We start from the raw sequence: 23,568 nt of genomic DNA on the forward strand, positions 1-23,568 counted from the left end.
GTTGGAGAAAAATTCAGATTGTGATTTAAAAACAATACTCCCAACTATATTTCTAAAAATAAACTTTAGCAATAATTTAATCATATTAGCTCCTCTTTTAACACAAACATTATCTTATATTGTATTAAGTTAATAACCAAAAATGTTAAACTTATAGCAGATTGAAATTATATAATAGCAGTTAAAGAAAGTGAAAATTCCCAGCCAAAAAGAGACACCCGAATGCCTCATAACCCCTGACCCCCAACTTTCAAGATGGCTAACTTAGACGACAAAACCCGGCAAAATTATTTTCCCCACCACACACACACACACAATTGAAAGACATAACACCTTTAATACTGTACAAAATTTTATGTAAAAACTATTTAACATGTTTTAACGTATTAGATAAAGGCTTTTCGTTACACTTTGTGTTGTAGTAATGCTGCTGACCGCCATCTTGTGGCTGTGGTAAGAAACTACCTTAGACACGACTGCATATCTATATATTGTATCTCGAAATTGAAAGCTGAATATTTTCAAATACAATGATTGAACTGAATGAATTGGAAAACAAAATATTTTTATATTTGTCATGTGTTTCGAAACTGACGTGCTAGCTTGCTCGGAGCAGTAGCATTCCAGCACACTATATAATAGGACACTGCATTGAATTAAAAATGAATTTAGAAAAAAATGAATTTAGAATTATTGTATTGTATGTATTTATTTATTATTATGAGCCAAAATGGCTGCGCAATATGCTAGTGGTGGTAACTGTTTCCAGTCGATTACGTATTTGGTTTACTTTGAAGAGCTTTACCGGAAATTGAGCAGACTTCCGCTTTTGTGTAATACAATCATTGGACACTAGAGAGCAGCAGTGGTTTTGGCCACGGACCTCAATGGAACGCTGGAGAAAATCGTGCCATCTGTGCCTTTTGTGTGTTTGCTTTTATGTTAATATTTTGAATATATTTATGATGATGTGGTTCACGTCGATCAAATCAGTATATGACGATGCAAAAATACATTCATGTACCAGGTTGCCATGAACTAAGGAAAAAAAATAAAAAGGAATGTGTAATAATAGAGTTAATATACTTTGTAAATAGCTTATTCGGTAATAAAAAAGATTACATACATGAGTAAAATCTGTTTAGGGAATAAATAAATATATTAGATAATACTGGATAAATTCGGGGTAAATTACATCAGATAGACATAAAAATTATGGAAATGCATCAAATTAATAGAACAGCAAAGCAAATTAAATATTCACAGAGAACCTCACAGATATCTAACCACAATGTTGAATTTACAAAAAAAAATAATTTTTATTTTAGTCAAGTTGCAGCGGACTCCCGCTCGTGACGTCGTCGACGTAAGGACCCTGCGTGTGACGTCACCGACAAGGAGAGGTGCTCATGATCCTCGGAGAGAAAGAGCCCGCGCGCCCTGGCAACCTGATAAAACCAGGTAAACGCCATTGTTTCCAAACTCTCTTCTCTCGCTTGTTTTTTCGTCGTGTCGCGTCGACTGTGTGTGAGAGTGTGACAGAAGTATGAACCCACAGCGACGGCGACACACAAAGCCCTTAACGGCTGGCGCTGATACAGCCGGCGCCCGCTGAGAGCGTTGACTTAACACGGCGGCCTGCTCTCTTTGCTAGCTAGCTAGCTACCTCGCTAGCTTATTAGCTTGCTAAAAGCTAGCTGGCAGTTGTCTACATAAAAGACACAATAACCGCACATGAATTGTGTGTCTGTCTGACATCTTATACACGTATTAAACACTCTTCGGTCCAATTCTAACACTTATATCCCATTAGAGGCTGTCGAGAACGCAGTGTTCTGCGGCTATGGCTACTTTTGCTCGTCGACTGTCTTGTGTTGTGGGTGATGATGGCGCACACTCACACTGGGGCTATTTAGTCAGTGCAGGGAAATCACTGATTTCAGGGGCTTAAGTGTTGTGAATTATGCAAACGCAACGCCCTTTGTGCATGTTTACCTTCCTGTGTCCATGCCGAAACTGCTTCTAAGCTAACCCCCCGTGGCCCAACGTTAAGGTCTTTGCTACCAGACGATGCTTTGCCGTTAATCGTTGAATTAATCACGACTAGCAATGGCTTCTATCCTCAATGTGTGACTGTAATGACAGTTATATGATCCGACTTGTGTCTGAGTGTGTGTGTGAGTGCGCCAAAGCCCGTTACATGGCAGACTGCTCTATTCTTAGCAGCAGAAATTTTGATTCATGCAAACACATGCTGTAACTTTGTAGTGGCAGATCATAGCTACATGGAATGGCGTGACAACATTTTTTTTGTTTTGATGTGTGTACAATACCACAATGTACAGTCAGGTCTGAAAACACTGACGGGTTAAATTGTGTCTTCCAGTGATGGGTCGTTACAGAACGATCTGTTATTTTTCTGAGGGAACAACTGAAGACGGCTCCTTTGATGAGAAGGAGTCGTCTGTTGTTTTTTTTTTGTTATGGTACATGATTGGTCAAAAATGTGAGATGCTGTATGTGTTGACATTGAGCAGAAAGGGGTTGGTGGTGGGTGGGATGACAGTGGAAGAACATCGCTGTATAATTGGACTATGGCTGGAAAGGCGAGGAAAAGACCAGCAGGTAATAATCTTGTCAGTGTGTCAAATGTGACCCAGACCTTGTTCGTATGCGGATATAAGTCTGATATGACCTATGTGTCTTTGAAAAGCATGTTTGGCCTTGTGAGAGTTGAGGAAAGGTACTCATGTAGGCAAAAGTTACTGTTGTCACCTGAAAAATTATTTTACATTTCTGTGCCAGTTAAGCGACAACCGTAAATGTCCCATCGCTCACTTTTTAGACGTTTTTGTTGATGCTTCTGTCTCCTCCTGCTCTCTCTTGCTCCGTACATCACATGCTTTGCTATTCTGCTATTCCTAGTCCTCCAGTAGCCACGTATACATGGACCCAAATATTCCAATTCCATTCGGGTTATTTGCTCAAACGGAAATAATCTAACCTATGTATACACCTCATTCCGAAAGAAAAGTGCCAATCCGAATGAATATATAATCGGATTCACAGGGGTGGAATATTCCTTTCCCCAATCCGATTGAGGTATCTTGTACCCGCTCAAACGGAAAGTTGTCAGACTGTGTTCTTCCTCGTGGTGATTTTCTTCTTCTGTTGTTTATTGGCGGTTTGCAAGCAGCTTTTGTGTGCATTAGCGCCATCTGTGGAACAGAATCTAAACCCTTCTATACGCCATTCACAAGTCCAGTTTTATTAAAAAAGAAAATACATATCTATATAAAACATGTACCGAGCTTAATTATAAAATATTAACAAAATATTATATTATTTTAAATATTATTATTAAAATATTGAACTTTATCTTTTCCTGTTCCCGGATGCGTTCTTTCAGCGAATGCTGAGATATGACGTAACACGCAGCTCGAGATGTTCTTCAATTTAAAAAAATGGAGGTGAGCAATCAGCACTGGACTGCTGTGGAAAGTTTGTTTTTGATTCAAACTAAATTTCAAGACTGGACGAACGAAAAACTGGCAATATGGAGTTATTCCAACAAGTGAAAGAAAAACTCGAGGAAGTTGGTATCACGTGATGTTGGTGTTTACGCTTTACTGCGCATGCCCCATTGACTATTCTGGTTGATTGTAGCGGCGCATGTATACGCGCGATTGGAATATTCCTTTCCATGTATACCATTGCTTTTGGAAAGGTCATTCGGAAATATTCCATTCGGAAAGAGAAAAACTCCTCATGTAAACGTGGCTAATGATGATGATACCGGTAAGAAATGTAGTTTAATTGCCACTATGAAGGCTATGATTAATAACTTTGAGGAACAAATGCCCTCCCCTGTGTGGACGCTATAATTACATTGATGACACTTTGCAGCTTGTCACAGCATTGGTTGTTTAAAACAAAAAAACTTTATGTACAGCATATATTAATAAGAAAACGTCCATTGTTTTGACATGTTTACTATAACCAAGCTATGTGAAATGACTGTGATGCTTAGCTCTTTGCCACTTACATATAACAAACATCCCCTTCATCATACCCATATAAAAGAAAGACTCAGAAAGACAACGTGTGGTAAATGTGATATGTAATAGCACATTATGTAAATAAGTTAAATAAATAAGCTCACATGGTGTGTTTAATCAAAGGACGAGGTGTAGAAAAAGTTTCCTTAAATGCGTATTCCCTTGATGTGGCTTTCTAGCAAATTGTCCGACCTAGGAAGGGATGGTTTGCTGACTAAGCAGAATCATAAACCAAGCTTTAGAGGTTTATGACTGTCGTAAATTGATCACCATCATCTGTATCGTGACTCAATCCCTGTGTAATCGGAATTGGAAAACTAAAATGGAATATACTGAGAAACGTAGACTGTAGCGGAAATGGATTGGAAATCATGTGAATGAAATGCTGTCATCGCGAGGAGAAGGAATGTTTGTGTGTGTTTGTGTTGCGTCATCTCCCAACAAACATTAAACCGCCCATCTTCCTGAACTAAACACGTGGAAGCTCTGTGGTTTGCTCCATATCACTTTGGAGCGACCCAAACACCGCCACTCAACCGATGGCGACAATAGCCCCATCTTCCGAGGATAACTTTTGGAATTTCTCACATTTCTGCATAAAATCACCATCAAATGCGATCTGATCTTTGTCAAAATCACACAGATGAAAAAAAACAGTGTATGCTTTAACTAAAACCACCCAAACATTTGTATGTTTTCATATTTTAATGAGGATAGCATGCAAACAATGACAGAAGGGGGAGGAATAAATAACTGAACCCTCTGCCTAAGGAGACTTAAAGACACTGTTTTTTCATCTGTGTGATTTTGACAAAGATCAGATCACATTTGATGGTGATTTTATGCAGAAATGTGAGAAATTCCAAAAGGTTCAGATACTTTTTCATACCACTGTAGATGCCCCCTTAGCACCGCATTACAAATAGAACAAAAAAAAACCAAAAAGGTTGTCTCTGATTGGTTCATATTTCTGCTACTTTCGAGTAAATATGTTGGCAACAGATTTACCGCCTTAATCGACCTGAAATTTATCGCAATCATACAATCACCGGGCCATACTCAAGGTAATAAGAGGTGTTAACCAAAGTGGTTAGACTGGCTTTTCAAAACAAGATTGCTTGACTTAGCAGTTTTTAAATGCGATTAATGATCTGGAAAAACGGGCTAAAATTGTCTGCTGGGCTGCTTGATATACCAGGTGAGAGCTGTCACATAGCGACTCACTGGAGAACACACTTTTCTTAGCCTATTGTTTTTTTTTTTTAAATCTCCCCACTCTCTATTATGATGCTGTTTTTAGTTCTGCTCTGTAGTTGCCATGGAAACTCATTTTTGGCCCAGTTGCGAATGACCTCGAGATGAAACTGACTGTTCGGTTGTGGAGCAAATGACCAGGCAAACCGTATTCCTAGCTTTTTTTTTTTTTTATGAAAGAGGATATACAGTATAGTACCGTTATTCTTGGGGGTTGTGTTCAGAGACCACTTGCAAATAGCTGGATTGTGCTGCTGCATTAAGGAGCCGCAGTATCTACACCAGGGGTCTCAAACACACGGCCCGCAGACCAAATGTGGCCCGCAGGACACTAGTTTGAGGCCCCCGCCTTGATATGAAAGTTAAATGCTTGCGGCCCGCGCAAGTTTGATATGGATGCTGTATGGTATCATGTACCCAGAAAAAATTATTACGTTTGATTAATGTTCATGTTAAAGGTTAAATAACTGATAATAGTTATCCTCCCTGTGCGTGTGGAAGTGGTACGTTTTTGGCTATTTAAGTTTAAAGGAAATAACTTGAAGGCTACCATTTAGGTCGCTAGCTCTGTAGTTTGCAAGTTAGCATGTGTCTCAAGACCCAGCAGTTGCGCAATATGTTGTAAATAAAAAATGTATAAATGTGACTATAGTCGTGTTTTGTCATGTCTACAGGGCTCTAATAATGCTTTGTTCATTTTAATCTGAAAAAATAATTTGTCTACCCACCAACTATATGTGGTTTAAGTTTTTATCATTTGCTGTTTTATTATTATTATTATTATATTTATTTATTACTGATTGATTTTTTTGATTCTTGATTTGTTTATTTATTTTTCATCTTATTTTGTGCAGAAAAATAAAAATGAAGATATTTGAGAACCGTGGAATGTTTTATCAGAGCTTTTATTGTAGAAAATCGGAACCAAAGCACTGGAAAAGTTTGTATATTTTTCTGTTTTTAATAAATGCGTTTTTTTGGGGGGGGAAACCTGATGCGGCCTAGCCTTGCCCAGACCCTAGCTCCAGTGGCCCCCAGGTAAATTGAGTTTGTGACCCCTGATCTACACGTATCTACATAATCCACACTGCTTAGATCACATGTTAGCTTGTGGTCACCTAGCTGCAAGTTTTGAGACGTAAGAAGAAGACTGTGTAAGTTGATTTTAGTAGTATGAGTGTCCTGTTACAACCTTCTTACTTCCGATCCGATTCCAATATCAGCACAGGTCATTCCTGCTTTTATCACTCGTTTAGTAGCTTGGAATGTTGGCGAGATATTACCCTAGAGAATAATTACCAGCAACAGTAGGTATGATATTACTCACCACCGACTGGCTGGCTCTGTTCTATTACAGCCAATGACTTTTTGACGACAGATTTTGCTAATACGTCAATGAGTGGATGTTTTAGGAAGCCGTGGTGTTGCGAAAATCCTTTTACGAGTGCCTGATGAGATAGTTCGTAGTAAACTTCCCTATTTCTGTGCCACAACGGGAAAATGACCAATTTTGCACTTAGCTGCTACTTCTTTTTCGGACTTTTAATGAAAATGATAGTACTCCAGCACTTCCTGTGGGGTCTGCATCCTGAAGAGAAGTGATGCCGCAGTGTCTGGACTGCTTGTATCAATCAGAGTGCCAATATCTGACATTTTAGATACAATCCGATATTGTTTTGTTTTGGCTAATATCATACAGGGACTCTCCTCCTTAGTACTTCTGTTGCCACGCGGGACTTACTTCATATATGTATGCAATTTTTCCCCCCGCAATTTATTTGTGCAGACGTAATATGTGGACATATCAAAATTTTGTCAATGTTTATTTTCCATCAGGCAGCTACATGCATAAACAGATAATAGCAACAATAGCCACGTTTACATGAGTTTTTCTCTTTCCGAAAGGAATCTTTCCGAAAGCAATGGTATACCTGGAAAGGAAGATTCCAATCGCTTTTCAACATGCGCCGCAATAATCAATCAGAATAGTCAATCGGGGCATGCGCAGTAAAGCGTAAACACCAACATCACGTGATACCGACTTCCTCCAGTTTTTCTTTCACTTGTTGGAATAACTCTGTATTGCCACTTTTTCGTTCATCCAGTCTTGAAATTTAGTTTGAATCAAAAACAAACTTTCCGCAGCAGTCCAGTGCCGATGGCTCGCCTCCATTTTTTTAAATCGAAGAACGTCTCGGGCTGCAGCATTTGCTGAAAGAACGCACCCGGGAACAGGAAAAGATAAAGTTAAATCTTGCTAATATTTTATAATTAAGCTCGGCACATGTTTTATATAGATATGTATTTTCTTTTTTAATAAAACTGGACTTGTGAATGGCGTATAGAAGGGTTTAGATTCTGTTCCACAGATGGCGCTAATGCACACGAAAGCTGCTTGCCAACCGCCAATAAACAACAGAAGAAGAAAAACACCACAAAGAACGCAGTCTGAATATTCCCCCCCTGTGAATCCGATTATATATTCATTCGGATTGGCATTTTTCTTTCGGAATGAGGTGTATACAAAGGCTAGATTCTTTCCGTTTGAGAAATAACCCGAATGGAATTGGAATATTTGGGTCCATGTATACGTGGCTATTGTACTAGATAGCAAGCAGTATTTTGAGTACATGTTGGGTATATTCTACCCATTAAAATGACACTTTGTAAATGTAAACTAAAGCACTTTCAAAATGTTTCTCCTGGTGACACGCTACTTCCTCACTGAAACCCGTTTTGCATTACCGTCGGCTTTAAATGTTTTGGTGATGATCAAAGTCTTACGTCATTTGTAACCATGTGGTTCTCCACGCTGTTTAATGAATCCAAAGGAATGTGATCAAGACCTGGCCCTTGAAATAATTCAATCATGTTTTTTTAATTAATTTTTTTTAATAGAAGCCACATTAAAACTGCATTTAATTCGCATTTAATTCGAAATCCGTACTATTACATGGCGAGGTGTCAAATCCCCCTTCACATTTGGCTCCTTCAGTGCTCCTATGATTAATGGTGGCTCCCTCACGCTTCCTGGCTTGTTCTCATCTTCATGGGCTGCGTTTCATCAGTCTCCTACCCAACCCCCAAGGCCACGTGAAAGCCCTTCTTCTCTCCTATCATTTTCTTGTTGCTTGTGTCTTGAATACAATTTAACCCCCCCCCCTTCTTGTTTCATGGCCACGGTCCCTTTCGGCCTCCTCTGCATGGCAATAGTCGCTGTAGCAGCTGTTGCATTGTCTCAGGGCGTAGTGCATATGGCACGTAGACAGTCACGTTGGTTGATGCAGACCAAGCTGGTTTCTTGATGGAGGAGCTAGCTACCTGGATTCATATGGAACAGCAGACAAAGTTGACCATTTTTTTCCAAACTATTCCCACCAACCGCTTCACACAAAAGGTGAAAATTGGCCAAAACATGCACTCCTACTGGCCTGACTTCGATTAACTCGACATTTCTCACACATTTCAATGTGCACTACAAAATTAGAGAATATTTTACAATAAGGTTTTGCTAATTGCATTTTGTCTTATTATTCTTGTTTAACCTTTGTACTGCTGCTGTCTTGGCCAGGATTACAGATTACTTATCAGAAAGTAGACATTTCTGTCGGGATTTTAACCATTTCAAATATCAAAACCATTGCCATGCAATGATTGAGCTCAGTAGTACATTACTGCTTACCTCCTTCAGAGCCAAGACCCGTTTTGTAACAACGTAATACATAATAATAATTGCCGTAATTAGGCGGGGCGCTCTTAATTGACGGTTGTTTTGGTTCTTCCATTTTTGGTTATAAAAAAATAAGTACGTAATAGCTCTTCCAGGAGGAAAACTGAGGATTTGAACGGGACTTAATTGATCAATATTTTCTTTGGGAAAAAAATATTGATATTAAGGAATCGCTGATCGATTGGCCACCGATCAGTATCGCCAAATTCCGATAAAATAATGTAAAAATCACAAAAGCCGATCACCTCTGGCTTGTGCTACTGCATCCTGCAGCATGTAGCAATCACCCCCACCCGCTGTCCTTCACACTGCGTAGGCTGACCACACCCACAACAAACATGTCTGCCGTTGGTGACAATACTTCCAAACTCTCCTTAAAGTACGTTTGTAAAGTGTGTGATGAGTATTAGCCAATTACACTCAACAGCATAAAATGATTGGAGCGTCCATAATCAATAGATATCTCAAGATGGATAAAAGATGTATATTGATGCAAATGTTACCAATATTATAAGATTTAATAATATAACCATTTATAATATAATACTTTTTCTATATACAGCCCTCTTTGGAAAAAGTTAGAACACCCGTGGGTTATAAAGGATGGGTTTAAATTGCTGGGGGGCAACCAAAATCACCCAAAGGAAGAGAGTAAGTAAGGGTGTAGCGTGATGAAATGGACAGAATCAAAGACAGGAAGGGGTGGGGGTGTTAAAGGTGTGTGTGTGTGTGTGAGAGAGAGAGAGAGAGAGAGAGGGAGCGAGCAAGGACCTCCAGCTATTGATGGGGAATGAGGGGAGGGGTGGAATGAGCAAGCACGTAGGAGAGCCAGGAAGGGGAGGGGTGTGTGTGTGTGTGTGCGTGTGTGTGTGTGTGTGGGCTGAGTCTCTGCTGAATGAGGAAGCAGCAGAGCCATTTTCACTCTTGAGAAACTACACGCCGGTGGTGTGCCTGCGCGCGACAGAGCGCCAGCCCAGGGGGGGGATCAAAGTCCTCCTGGATTCGCTCCGCAATTCCCACGTCGCACCGCGCTCGCCTTAGCCTACCTCCCGCTCTCCGGCTACTGGATTTAATTTGAAGTTGGGGCGACCCAGAAGAAGACACAATGGAGCGAAGAGCCTTTGGCAACTGGGCCGTTGTACTACTGAGAGGGGGATGGGGTAGAGAGAAGACCGGTTCACACAGCTAACACAGCCTGCTGGGCTGCAGGCTTCCGTGGCCTCTCCTCCTCCTCCTCTCCCGAACCCGCTCTTCCCGTCCCGGGCTGTTTCTTCTTTTCCTGGAACAGCCGCCCCCTCAAACTCCACTAGGACTACGCAATGGATTTACTCGTCATGTTCTGTGGGATTTTAGGATACACACCAGAGCCTCTGGCTTAAATCGGTGCTCTGGATGACGGAAAAGGAAAAACAAACTTTCCTATATCTTTTTTTAACCTCTTTAGGGATTGTGGCTCGTCTCAGTGTCGCGGAGTTTATTTAAATGGATTTCAAGATGCATGCCAAGTCCAATGATTTGCTGGATTTCCAAAAACTGGATGCCCTTCTGGAAAAGATTGCGCATTCGGTCTCAGTGAAAAGGTAATACAGTGAACTTTTCCTGTTAACCACGCAGTGCCGCCAATTTGTTTAATACCATCAGTTCCACACCATGTGTGGTAACAAGCTGAGAAACAGCCTGAAGTTATGGTTCTTGGGACTGTCATGTGGTTTAGCTCTATCTGTTGTTTTTTGTTTTGTTTTACATGGCCAGACATAACCATTCAACCCCCCCCATACCTCACTTGTTTGTTGCACTTTAGAATCTTGAGGACAGTATTGTTATCCGGATTTCTGCCAGAAGCCATGAATCTACCTCCCGGCGTGAGAGAAGGGTGGTGGGGGGGTGGGGGAAGGGGGACTACAGAGGAAGAAGGGGGTTGTGTGTCGGCTGATTCATGGAGTTTGGCTTGCATATCCCGGCCAGCTGGAAGTTAAACGTGAAAGAGCTGGCTTCTTTTCTGTCGGCGTCTGTACTTGAGTCACGGTTAGCCTATTTGAGTCACTTGGTGTCAACGTGCGCTGACTCATTCTCACAGTAAACGCTTATAATAATAATAATAATAATAACCAAGTGGGGAACTCCTTTACTTTTTACTTATTGCACGCTTTCCAGTCTAGTTAAACTTGTAGTTACATAGTTTCACTCTAAACTTTTAAAAGCGCTTTGAATGATCTCGCTATCTTGCACGTACAGTGTTACATTATACTAGGTAATATCATTTTTATTAGGGATCATGATTGACAGAAACATATTGTGATTGTAATTATTGCCGTGTTATTTACTACCAAATCAAACAGGTGAAAAATGCACATAAGGTGAAGTTTTATGGTTAACCTCCCATTAGTGGCGTAAAGGGGGTAGCTTCATTTGCATATGAAAACAAAATGAACCTGTCAGAGAAGCAGCTGAAATTCCTAGGAGTGAGCAAATGTTACTTTCCTTAAAAAAAAAGAGGCTCCAATGACATGACGGCAACAGGTCAGTGATGTCATTCATTCATTTTCTACCGCTTATCCTCACAAGGGTCACGGGGGGTGCTGGAGCCTATCCCAACTGTCTTCGGGCGAGAGGCATTGTACACCCTGGACTGGTGGCCAGCCAATCACAGAGCACATATAGACAAACAACCATTCACACTCACATTCATACCTATGGACAATCTGGAGTCGCTAATTAACCTAGCATGTTTTCAGAATGTGGGAGGAAACCGGAGTACCAGAAAAAAAACTCCACACAGAGACGGCCAAAGGTGGAATCAAACTCAAGTCTCCTAGCTGTGTGGCCTGAGCGCTAACCACTCGTCCACCGTGCAGCCTCCAGTGATGTCATTGTTTTCAGAAAAAAGCAGGCTGCTTTTCTACATGGAAACAAGCTGGCGTTATCAGATCAGTTTTTCTCACTCTGGAAACCGTTTTTCCAAAAATACTATTTGAGGTCACCCAGAACACTTTCATGTGGGTGAAAGGCTGAGACGCTAAAATACTTTTTCAAGTATGCATCCCATACGGAGTTGACAGAGGGACTCCCTTTGTCCCTTATTACTATGAGATTGAAAAATAGTGCCCACAGTTAGCTAGTTTTCTGCTTAGCCTCTGGTCTTCGGACTCCAAATGTGACTTATTCAGTCTCTAAAACATACAAGCAATAGTTTGTTCGTTGTGCGGCTACCACATTTCATGGAGTACATGCTAACTTTTTTTTTAAAGCGTCACATAAGCTTTTTCTGTAGTTATCATTAGAATTATGTCTTGTTTTCAAAACAACAGGTTGTGTGTCTAAGTTGTGTCACAGAAACACGTAGTGTATCCAGCTTTGAGTCACGCAGTCACACGATGATGGGGGTGTCCAACTCAAAACAGTTCTATTCAGACATGATGCTTTATTTGTAATGTTTCCAGTCACAAAAAACAAAGCTCACCTGTCCGTTTTTTGTCAGAGTAGCTGCCATCATAAACGTACACACTGAATTTATACAGGCAGATATATAGGCAGACTTCTAGGATAGAAACAGGGTGGTTGGAGAAGACTTGTGAATATTAAGTCGATTTCTTTGCTCACTCATAAATTTCTACTGTTTTTTTGTATTTTGTACTAAATGAATATATCATCTGCAGTTTATAATCGACATAGACATTCACCGATGCAAAGATTTTGCCATGTTTACAATCACTTCCCTGCACGTTTCAGCCAATGGTCAGATGAGTCCCCTGGGTAGCGCTGAAACACGGTCATCAACTTTCTAATTAATGCAAAGCATCCCTGCATTGCACACTTGTATCCTTGCTTATACAGCAAATGTCATTTTTATGGCATGTCCCTTCAAGAGTATTTGGATTTTTTAGACGTCTTCAGCATAAAAGATGCTAGAATTTGCTGTGAAGGTTTTTTTGTGTGTGTTGTGACCACTCTGAGATTACATTTTTAATCGGTTTTAATGATTTTGTTTTTGGAATATCAACTATTGATTGCAAATCTATTGTTAAACTGTAATATCTCAAAACTGAATGCAAATGTAGATTCCATCCATGCGCACACAATGATTTATCACTCATCATCCAATCCTCATGATGAACGTTACCTGTATTCACATCATTGACCTACTTAAGGGAATGATTGAGGGCCCTCATTTGTTTACATTCATTACAGCCTTGTCCTGGTATTTGATGAGCACAACCGTGTTATCGGCAAACATGCTAGGATTAAGTAGAAATTGCTTAGCTGTGATAAGGGTTAAGGTTGGGGGAAGGGAGGTGTGGGGGGTCCTAGACTTGGTGCCGTAAATTATTTAGTCATTTACTTTTAGGCGCAAGATGCGTCACCGAAAAGATGCTTCAAGTGGAAAACTGCACAGTCCGACAGCTTTACCTGAACTTGAACCTACCCCGTCTTACATCAATGATTCATATTTGCTTTCATAGGGGATTGGACATCTTGCTTTGGTGTTCTTTTCTCCTTAAGAACACATTTCCTGGAGTGAGCTGACACCCCCCTCCACCCACCCACACACACACGCACACATTGTAACCAAAGCCTCTTTCGCTTGTCTGAACATTCCAGAGCAGTCTGCAGTGATGTATGTCCAGGTCAAAGGTCAACTGTTATTCCAGAGCTTAGGGCAGTGTAGGACATGCAAGCAGCAGGAAGTGGACTTCACGATTGCCCCTCACTTTGGCGCTTCTGCACAGTTGATTAGTCTCACATGCCGGCATTGTTTGTCCTTCAGGGCTCCTTCGTAATATCGGCTTGAATATGTAGAACCGCATTGTCTCCCGTTCTTCGGCAAATAGTCATCCTGAAGCTGTAGGGACCTTTTCTGCAACGAGAGCTTCTTGTCTGGGGTCGTGGAGGTCCCTTGCGAATTGTGATGTCTGCAATTAGCGTGGCGTCAGGCGGGACGAAGCGGCACCAAATGTGGCAGAGTGGCGGTGACAATGATACACCCATGTGTCGCGCATTCACGAGACGTAAACCGGAGTGCGGCATTTTGTGCCAGTGCACACCCATTTTCAGTCACGAATTGTGTGCCAAGTACACAACGTCTGCATAAACAGAATGCAAACAATGTGCAAGCTAGTCTTCACACTTCGTACTAAAAGACACACATTGCCACTGTGAATTGCGGGACGATGTTTAGGCAGAAATTGATGATGATAATAAAGTGATACATTGAATACCATGAACACTTTCACATACCAAATATAAGGGTCATCTTAGTATCATCATCCTAGTACTTACTTAATAGACTGAGGTCATGATTGAGAGCCCCCATTTGTTTACATTCATCACACAGTACAACTTCCTGGTTAGAATGGATTGTCACCAGTAACATGACACGTCTACTAAAAAATTGACCTTAGACCAGTATTTTTTGTCATCACCCACCCCCACTATCTGAGAAGCTCTGCCTTAGACTAATTACGTCGACTAAGTCGCAGCAGCACAAGTTTGTTTGATAAAAGCACCAGGTACATAGACCTGTTCTGCCAGATAGTGTGTATATATATATATATATCCTCAAATGACTTATGTTTTATTTAAAATGAAATGAACTTGGAAATGTACAGTACATAAATAACGTCATAATAGTACTATGATCCAAATATTGGATGCTTAATAATTTTCTGATTATTTTCTGATAAATGTATTTATAATACATGTAGTTTTTTTTCTCGAATAATTTTTCCTAGTTAGACAGTTGCAAATATTTCAGGGATGTTTGACTTGAATCACTTGGGCTGAGCAGTGAATGCAACATCTTAAGCCGAAATCTACACATCCACAGGCCGGGATAATTGGGTTCCACTGTATGGGCAATATCCATTGGCTGATTCTCTGCTAGTGGTTTGCCAGTTTGTGTTAGTAAACACTGTTTTCTTAATTAATTTGAAGTATATGGACTGTTAAGTGCCAATGAAAAACCTGTTTTCCTGTTTGGATTCCGTGACTTTCTAAGGGTTTTCATAACAGACCAACCGACACTTATGTAAGACGATCTGCCAACAGCTTTGTCTATACAAACGATCATCGTATTAAAGCACTGAGCATGCCAACCTGACACAATTCATATCTGGGGAACCCCAAGAAGTTTTAGTATATTGTAAGTCTGAATAAAGCTTACTCATTGTCTCTCATTAAGTATTACATATACGCACAGTGTGGAAGCATGGGGACATTTTCTTGGAGTGAATCATTCTCACAATGGCACACAGATGTACACTTCGGTCACTGACCTACCAATGACTTGGGCTGGACAAACAGAGACTCGCCTCTGATGGGGCATCCTGTTGGGGCTGGTGAGGTACATTGAGTTTTTACGGTATAAAGCTATACTTTCTGACGATATATAGGATGGCACAATACAGTTTATATCAGTGTGAGTCAGTGTTGTGGATTTAAAAAAGATTTTTTTAACCATTTCTTTGCACTTCACTCTCTGTGGAGTATTAATACTTTGGCTTATTATTAAAAGCGGTGGCTTTAATGTCTTACTTTTGTCCACACTCTTATTACTGAACACAGTAAAGGAAGAGTGACATTGTATGCACTGTTGAATTGGTGAGAGGTGTTTTAGTTAGCATTTTTTTTGGCCCTATAATTCTACAGTAACAGCATCACAGAATTGGTCGAGTGGTTAGCGCACAGTTAGGACACAGCTAGGAGATTCAGGTTCAATTCCACCCTCGGCAGTCTCTGTGTGGAGTTTAACCCAGTTCTCCCCGTGCATGCGTTGGTTTTCTCTGGGTACTCCCACATTCCAAAAACATGCTAATTGTCCAAATGTGCGACCAGCGACCAGTCCAGGGTGTACCCCGCCTCTTGCCTGCTGACAGCTGGGATAGGCTCCAGCAACCTCGTGTGACCCTTGTGAGTGTGAGTCATTTAGGATAAGCGGTAGAAAACAAATGAATGAATGAAATGCTGTCATCGGTAGAGAAAGAACGTTTGTGTGATCAAGTATTTTTCTGGCGGACCCCCTCAATCATGGCGGAATCTCATCACCAACACTAGCCCACCCCCTCCCGGACAAACCATGTTGAAACCGTGACCAGAAACAATGGCAAAAGCTGGTGAAAAAACATCAAAAAGGTAGCAGAGTTAGCTTATTTTAGCAGAGCATGCTAGTGCGGCTGTGTGTGTGTATATGACGATATTTCAGGGCACCCAGAATGTCATATCAATGGAGCATCATGGGACACCGCATGTTGGAGAGTATAAACTAGACCAAGAAATTATTGGAACTGTGTTGTTCAACTTTCAATTTACATATAATGTGCAGCTTACTCATTTTAAATACAGAACGAAACTGTCTTTCCTTAAAAAAACATGAGATGCCATAACTTACTAACCACATGCCACAAAAGGTGTGTAACATGAACAATGTGTGTCAGAAACTTGATGAGTGGAACTTGAGCTTTCCATGTGCTGTATCAGAAGTATTCAGTTGCACAAGATGCCAACCGATGCCCGCATACTCAAATAGACATGAAGGGTGACAATGTGGAAAGCTATTGTGAGCCGTTTTCTGAGTTTGCTTGGATCTGTGCCTGCGACAGATGCTTGAAACCCGCAGCAGGTGTAGTTCATACTCCCTTAAGTTTAGAATTGGCATTGTGTTGTTGTGAATATGGGTGAATGTCACTGAGTGGGCTGATGTTAAGGATTGGTTGTGTGTCATCTGGCAGTATTTATTTCTAGGATAAAATGTTGTAATGCACTGAGGCCGGAGACCAGGGAGTGCTGTGTTGTGGCTCCAGTTTTTGTCTTTGTCCTTGGTTATGGTATACTTTATATTTTATTCTATATCTTTCAAACTTACTTAAGAAAGTTACATCACATGCACAATCCAACGTGTCCGAAAAAGAGTAGCATGAAGCAGAATCTACTTAATCTCACGATCTACTCACTTCCTGTGTCTCATGTTGCCATTTTATAATAGTCAAGAATGTATAATAATGAATAGTAGGTCTACACAGGAAGTTGCGATATCAATTCACTTAGTGTGATCTTATTTACAAATGACAACAAAGTGGTTAGCGCGCAGACCTCACAGCTAGGAGACCAGGGTTCAATTCCACCCTTGGCCATCTCTGTGTGGAGTTTGCATGTTCTCCCCGTGCATGCGTGGGTTTTCTCCGGGTACTCCGGTTCCATCCCACATTCCAAAAACATGCTAGGTTAATTGGCGACTCCAAATTGTCCATAGGTATGAATGTGAGTGTGAATGGTTGTTTGTCTATATGTGCCCTGTGATTGGCTGGAGACCAGTCCAGGGTGTACCCCACCTCTTGCCCAAAGACAGCTGGGATAGGCTCCAGCGCCCCGGCGACCTTCGTGAGGAAAAGCGGTAGAAAATGAATGAATGAATGAATTAATAAAAATATTTGAATCAACATCAGAAACGCACGCTGCCATTTTTGTTGTGGCACCAGTTTTTGTCTTTGTCCTTGGTTATGGTATACTTTATATATAATTCTATATTTTTAAAACTTACATAACAAAGTTACATCCCATGCACAATCCAACGTGTCCGAAAAGGAGTAGCATGAAGCAGAGTCTATTTAATCTCACAATCTACTCACTTCCTGTGTCTCATGTTGCCATTTTATAATAGTCAACAATGCATAATAATGATTAGTAGGTCTACACAGGAAGTTGCAATATCAATTCACTTAGTGTGATCTTATTTACAAATAACAATATAGAAATATTTGAATCATCACAAACGCATGCTGCCATTTTCTGCAGTGACTCACACTGCACCGGCGTCAGCAGGGCAGCCGACACTTCCTCCTTCCTACTCATTCTTCCTTATGTCACCGCGATCACATGAATTCATTGACTTGTCTTAATTACTTGCCTGATCTGTACTGTTGACTTGACTATGCATTATTTTCAGTATATCCGTGCATTTCTGACAAAGTCACTCAATATACCGCTAGAAAAATTCCTGAAATGCGCCTGGATATGTAATCCATGCTGAACAGTACTCACGTTGCCCTTTGCACTCTGCTCCTGCTTACATACTTTCACTTTGATGAGTGACTGTCTAACCCATGTAAGTGTTCTGCACACAGTAGCTTCTTTGACCACGGTCCTTTTGTGCATTAAGGTATTACATCTTGGCATCATGCATGCCCTCAGTCAGATTCTCTACTGTGTTCGAATGCCCTTAGGAGGCAAAGGCGGTGGTCATGTGTTTGCACAAACTGCTTCCCTTTTCCCATGAAGTGACTTGTAAAGAATGCGCTTAGTCACAGACCCCACACGAGTGTGTATGCCTCAAGCCTTCACGAGGAGATGGCTTTCATGGCTGGGTTTTAATAACGCAAGTGGATATATAAGTCATTTTCAGGCCTAAATGGGATCACTAATGCTTTATTTACACTACATGGTGCAAGTGACACACAGTCGGATATCCTCAGAGTACAATCAGGCATAATAATGTGCATTGAAAATCTAATAGCCCTCCAAAATGAGCTGTTAGCCTTTGAATTGTTCATATACTGGAAGTTCTCATTGACTAAATTTGGCTGTTTTAGTCAACACTAAATTGCCTATTTGTTTTCATCTCAGTAAACATAAGTGTCGGTGTTAATTAGAAGAAGATTGAACATTGATGAGCTTCTGTTACCTTGTGTATATATATATTGCCTATATATGCGTAAATAATTTTGTACCACAACTTCCTAATGGGTTTTCCTCCCACATTCCAAAAACATGCTAGGTTAATTGGCGACTCCAAATTGTCCATAGGTATGAATGTGGGTGTGAATGGTTGTTTGTCTATATGTGCCCTGTGATTGGCTGGCGACTAGTTCAGGGTGTAACTCCGCCTTTCACCCGAAGACAGCTGAGATAGGCTCCAGCACCCCCCTACGACCCTCGTGAGGATAAGCGGTAGAAAATGACTGAATGAATGAACTTCCTAATGAAGCGTAGCAAATGTTTACAGTGTTCTACTGTAAAACAAGTAGTGACCTAGTCGAGTACACTAATACATTTAGCAGCAAAAGGCTTTCTAAGTGCTTTTCCCCCACTGTGGGTCTGTTAATTAAATTGTCTCAGACTGTGTTAATGGCAGCATAAATTGAAACACTGGCACGAGTTGGAAACAAACGTCTGCCCTCTTCTTTCTCCCCCTAGAGAGTCCAGCGAAGAGTGCAATGGGATCAGCGGTGCTCTGTCAGTGGAGTCTGTGCCGGGGCCAAGATTGAACTGGTGTACTGCCAACCCCGCTCCCTCTGCCCTCGCTCCAGCCCCTGCTCCGGGGCCAGAGCCCATGCCCAACCCTGTCAGAATGGGGGACGGCCTGGATGCAGCGCAGATGTCGGGCAGCAGCAGCAGCAGCAGCAGTAGTAGCAGCGGCCAGGGGCAGCACCACATGGCAGGCAACCCCCCGCCCCCGGAATACAACAACCCTGACAGACCTAAGCGCCAGACCAATCAGCTGCACTACCTGCTCAAGGTGGTGGTGAAGACCCTGTGGAAGCACCAGTTTGCCTGGCCCTTCCAAGCACCCGTGGATGCAGTCAAACTCAATCTGCCCGTACGTTTGTGCTTACTTTTAATTTTGACAATTGAACACACTCATCATCAAACACGGTTTCTTTGCAACGATGATGTTATAAGACCTTTGCTAGTTTAGTCATTGATTTGTCATGAGCTTCCTCTTTTCTTTGTGATGTAAGCAAAAGAGGAACGCCCACTACAAAGCTTATCTCCTACGCTGTCAATCTAATTTGTGTTCACCCCCTTTTGCAGGACTACTACACAATAATAAAACATCCTATGGACATGGGAACAATTAAGAAAAGGCTTGAAAACAGCTACTACTGCAATGCCCAAGAATGTATTCAAGACTTCAACAAGATGTTTACCAACTGCTACATGTACAATAAGGTATAACGAACGTCGGAGCTGTTGGTATTCAGGTGCAAGCACAGAGGCTGACTGAGTCTCCACTCAAACTCGTACGTGTTTGTCTGTCGCTGCAGCCTTCCGATGACATAGTCTTAATGGCTAAAGCCCTTGAGAAGGCTTTTCTCCAAAAGGTCGCCGAAATGCCTCAGGAAGAAATTGAGATTCCGGTCATGACAGGGAAGGGCAGGGGCCGAGGTCGAAGAGATGCCGGTATGTGTTTTTCAAATCCATATCATTATCATGCGTTGTCATGCGCCGCTGACTCTTGTCAAGACTATTGAACGTTGTCTCCCGTCTTGCGTTGTCCAGGTCTCAGCTTGAAACCAGGGGCTATAATTGATCCTTTGTCCACAACTCCTCAAACACGGGGCCTGTCCAACCTCTCGGCGGCACCTCAGATCAGAGCATCGGTGCAGGGCCCGCCTTCACTACCTCCTCAGCCTTTAATGCAGGCCCTACCGTCCCACGTTCCCCCGACGTTAGCAAGCCACGCACCGCAGCTTGGAGTACCCTACTCCTTGGGCCAACTGGATTGCACTCTTCAAGTTCCTATGATGACCTCTGTGCCTCCCCCTGCTCAGACCTCCCTTCCCCCAGCATCCATCCAGGGCACTGCCCCCCTGCTGCAAAACCCTATCACCATGACCAAAGTAAGTGCGACTGACATGTGGGAATCATTAACTTTATTTAATAGGTTAATCTCTCAGACATCAATATATGTTTTGCAAGAGCGAGATTAGCGTGGCTAGATAAATAGGAACAGAGGTTAGGCACACAACAAGACATCTGCACAAACAACCAGGTTATAGACACGTGCACAAGCAGAGGACAGTGTGTAGTCATTTCATAACAATAACCCCCCCCCCCCCCCCCCCCCCCCCCCCGTCTTCCTTGTTGTTTCTTTGCCCTCCAGCAAAGAAAGAGCCAGAAACGAAAAGCAGACACTACGACACCGACAGCCAACGACCAGCTCAATGAGTCTTCCCCGGCGGAGTCCAAGTCGGGTAAGACGCTGCCCCGGCGGGAAAGCAACCGCCCCACCAAAATTATCAAGAAGGAGGCGCCGGACTCGCAGCATCAAGTAGCGATGGGGATGGGGATGGGACTGAGTGGCCCGAGTAGCGGCCATAGCCCCGTTCCACAAGATCAGCTGGGATACTGTTTGAGTCTGGTCAGGGAGATGTTGTCCAAGAAACACACGACGTACGCCTGGCCCTTCTACAAGCCCGTGGACGTGGCTGCACTGGGACTGCACGATTATCACGACATCATTAAGCATCCCATGGACCTAAGCACCATTAAGGTGTGTTGAACGTGGCCGGTATATATCATGACTCCAAAAATCATTCATTTCCTTGATTTGCATCACCAGGCCAAGCTGGAGAACAGGCAATACCGGGACCCCCAGGAGTTTGCTGCTGATGTGCGGTTAATGTTTTCCAACTGTTACAAATATAATCCGCCAGACCATGAGGTGGTGGCTATGGCACGCAAGCTACAGGTAAATGTTGCCGCTAAACCGTACCAGTGTTTATTTTTAGTCCCACCAATTAACCTCTGTATACCTTTTTTGTTATTTTGTAGGACGTGTTCGAGATGCGCTTCGCCAAGATGCCCGATGAGCCAGAGACCAAGCCTCTCGCCTCCGTCCCAGCACCTCCGCTTCACCACCCGGCCCCGGTTAAACCCCAGCCTCCAATGGGCCACGTCGCGTCTTCCTCCGACAGCTCCAGCGACTCCTCCTCTGAGTCCGAGTCTTCAACGGACGACTCTGAAGAGGAGCGAGCTCAGAGACTGGCGGAGCTCCAGGAGCAGGTCGGTGCCAAATTGAGGACTTTTGGTGCTCTGTGAAATTCCTTGCCCCGTGATAAGACGTTTGGTCCCGTTGTCTTGGTGTGCAGCTGAAGGCTGTCCACGAGCAGCTGGCCGCCCTGTCCCAGCCTCAAGCCAGCAAACCAAAGAGAAAAGAGAAGGAAAAGAAAGAGAAGAAGAAAGACAAACACAAGAAGAAAGTTGGCATGCCCGGCCTTGTCGACGAGATCCAGGATGCTACACCTGTTTCGCAGCTGTCTAAAAGGACCAAGTCCAGTACCAATAACAACAAAGAGCTTCCCAAGAAGAAATCCAGGTGGGTTCATTTAGCTTCACTTCACAACCATATGACCTACAGTGAGGTCATGACCCCTAAGTAGCTATAAATATCATCTGAAGACATTTACTATGTCAAATTCGCGGAAATGTATGAAAGTGGATTGATGTAAATGTGTATTATTTATGAGGTCAGGGTTCGGAACGTCTTCCTGTTTGTACTGTCTTTATTTGACTTTAGACATCCCTTTGATGTCAGGCTCTTCAATGTGGTTCCGTTAACAGACACGCACGTCTGTATTTTATTCACAGTAAAAAAGAGGGGATGAAAAACAGCCAACCCTCCGCACTTCCGCCTGTTCTCAGCCTGGAAGACGATTTGGCGACTCTGGCTTCCGGGGAAAAGTGCAAGCCGATGACGTACGAGGAGAAGAGGCAGCTAAGCCTGGATATCAACAAGCTTCCCGGCGACAAACTCGGCCGCGTGGTGCATATCATCCAGTCCAGAGAGCCCTCGCTCAAGAACTCCAACCCTGATGAAATTGAGATAGACTTTGAAACGTTGAAGCCTTCCACGCTGCGGGAGCTGGAGAGATACGTGTCCACGTGCCTTCGAAAGAAGAAGAAAGGTGGAGGTCAGCTTTTGTGGGATTACTGGGTGGGTTGATGGGTGCGGACGTGTTATTCACACTGAACTGTCTTGCAGCGGAGAAGTCTTTGGAGTCCATGGCGTCCTCCAAAAAGATAGGCTCTTCCTCGGATAGCAGTGGCTCCAGCTCAGAGAGCGAAACGGAAGCTCCAGGTGAACGTCTGCATTTTCATTCATTCATTTTCTACCGCTTTTCTTCACGAGGGTCGCGGGGGGTGCTGGAGCCGTCTTTGGGTACACCCTGGACTGGTCGCCAGCCAATCACAGGGCACATATAGACAAACAACCATTCACACTCACATTCATACCTATGGACAATTTGGAGTCGCCAATTAACCTAGCATGTTTTTGGAGAAAAAACCCACACATGCACGGGGAGAACATGCAAACTCCACAAGAGATGGCCGAGGGTGGAATTGAACCCTGGTCTCCTAGCTGTGAGGTCTGCAAGCTAACTACTAGACGATCGTGCCGCCCTCGTCTGCATTTTTGGACAATCAAATTCTCGCTAATATTTTTTCATTCATTCATTCATTTTCTTCCGCTTTTTCCTCACGAGGGTCGCATGTGGTGCTGGAGCCTATCCCAGCTGTCTTTGGGCGAGAGGCGGGGTACACCCTGGACTGGTCGCCAGCCAATCACAGGGCACATATAGACAAACAACCATTCACACTCGCATTCATACCTATGGACAGTGTGGCCAATTAACCTAGCATGTTTTTGGAATGTGGGAGGAAACCGGAGAAAACCCACGCATGCACTTGGAGAACATGCAAACTCCACACAGTGATGACTGAGGGTGGAATTGAACCCTGGTCTCCTATCTG

The 23,568-nt window shown here is 42.7% G+C and overlaps 1 protein-coding gene across 4 annotated transcripts in view; it reads left to right on the plus strand.

Annotated features, from left to right (window-relative positions):
- The first annotated feature begins 1,344 nt into the window (after positions 1–1,344).
- brd4 (bromodomain containing 4) overlaps positions 1,345–23,568 on the plus strand; it is a 29,300-nt gene continuing 7,076 nt past the window's right edge. Inside the window, exons 1-11 of one of the 4 annotated variants that reach the window (XM_058050250.1) lie at positions 1,345–1,461; positions 19,228–19,630; positions 19,846–19,983; positions 20,079–20,214; positions 20,314–20,654; positions 20,918–21,307; positions 21,377–21,505; positions 21,589–21,819; positions 21,906–22,132; positions 22,405–22,727; positions 22,799–22,894. In XM_058050250.1, the coding sequence (XP_057906233.1) occupies positions 19,364–19,630; positions 19,846–19,983; positions 20,079–20,214; positions 20,314–20,654; positions 20,918–21,307; positions 21,377–21,505; positions 21,589–21,819; positions 21,906–22,132; positions 22,405–22,727; positions 22,799–22,894 (2,278 nt within the window). In that variant the 5' untranslated portion in view covers positions 1,345–1,461; positions 19,228–19,363. Of the gene's footprint in view, positions 1,462–2,575; positions 2,626–9,924; positions 10,623–19,227; positions 19,631–19,845; positions 19,984–20,078; positions 20,215–20,313; positions 20,655–20,917; positions 21,308–21,376; positions 21,506–21,588; positions 21,820–21,905; positions 22,133–22,404; positions 22,728–22,798; positions 22,895–23,568 lie in introns of those variants that run through there. The other 3 variants (XM_058050251.1, XM_058050249.1, XM_058050248.1) reach the window with 3 other exon arrangements.

The sequence above is a fragment of the Doryrhamphus excisus genome, chromosome 15, assembly GCF_030265055.1.
Source record: "Doryrhamphus excisus isolate RoL2022-K1 chromosome 15, RoL_Dexc_1.0, whole genome shotgun sequence".
Taxonomy (NCBI): domain Eukaryota; kingdom Metazoa; phylum Chordata; class Actinopteri; order Syngnathiformes; family Syngnathidae; genus Doryrhamphus; species Doryrhamphus excisus.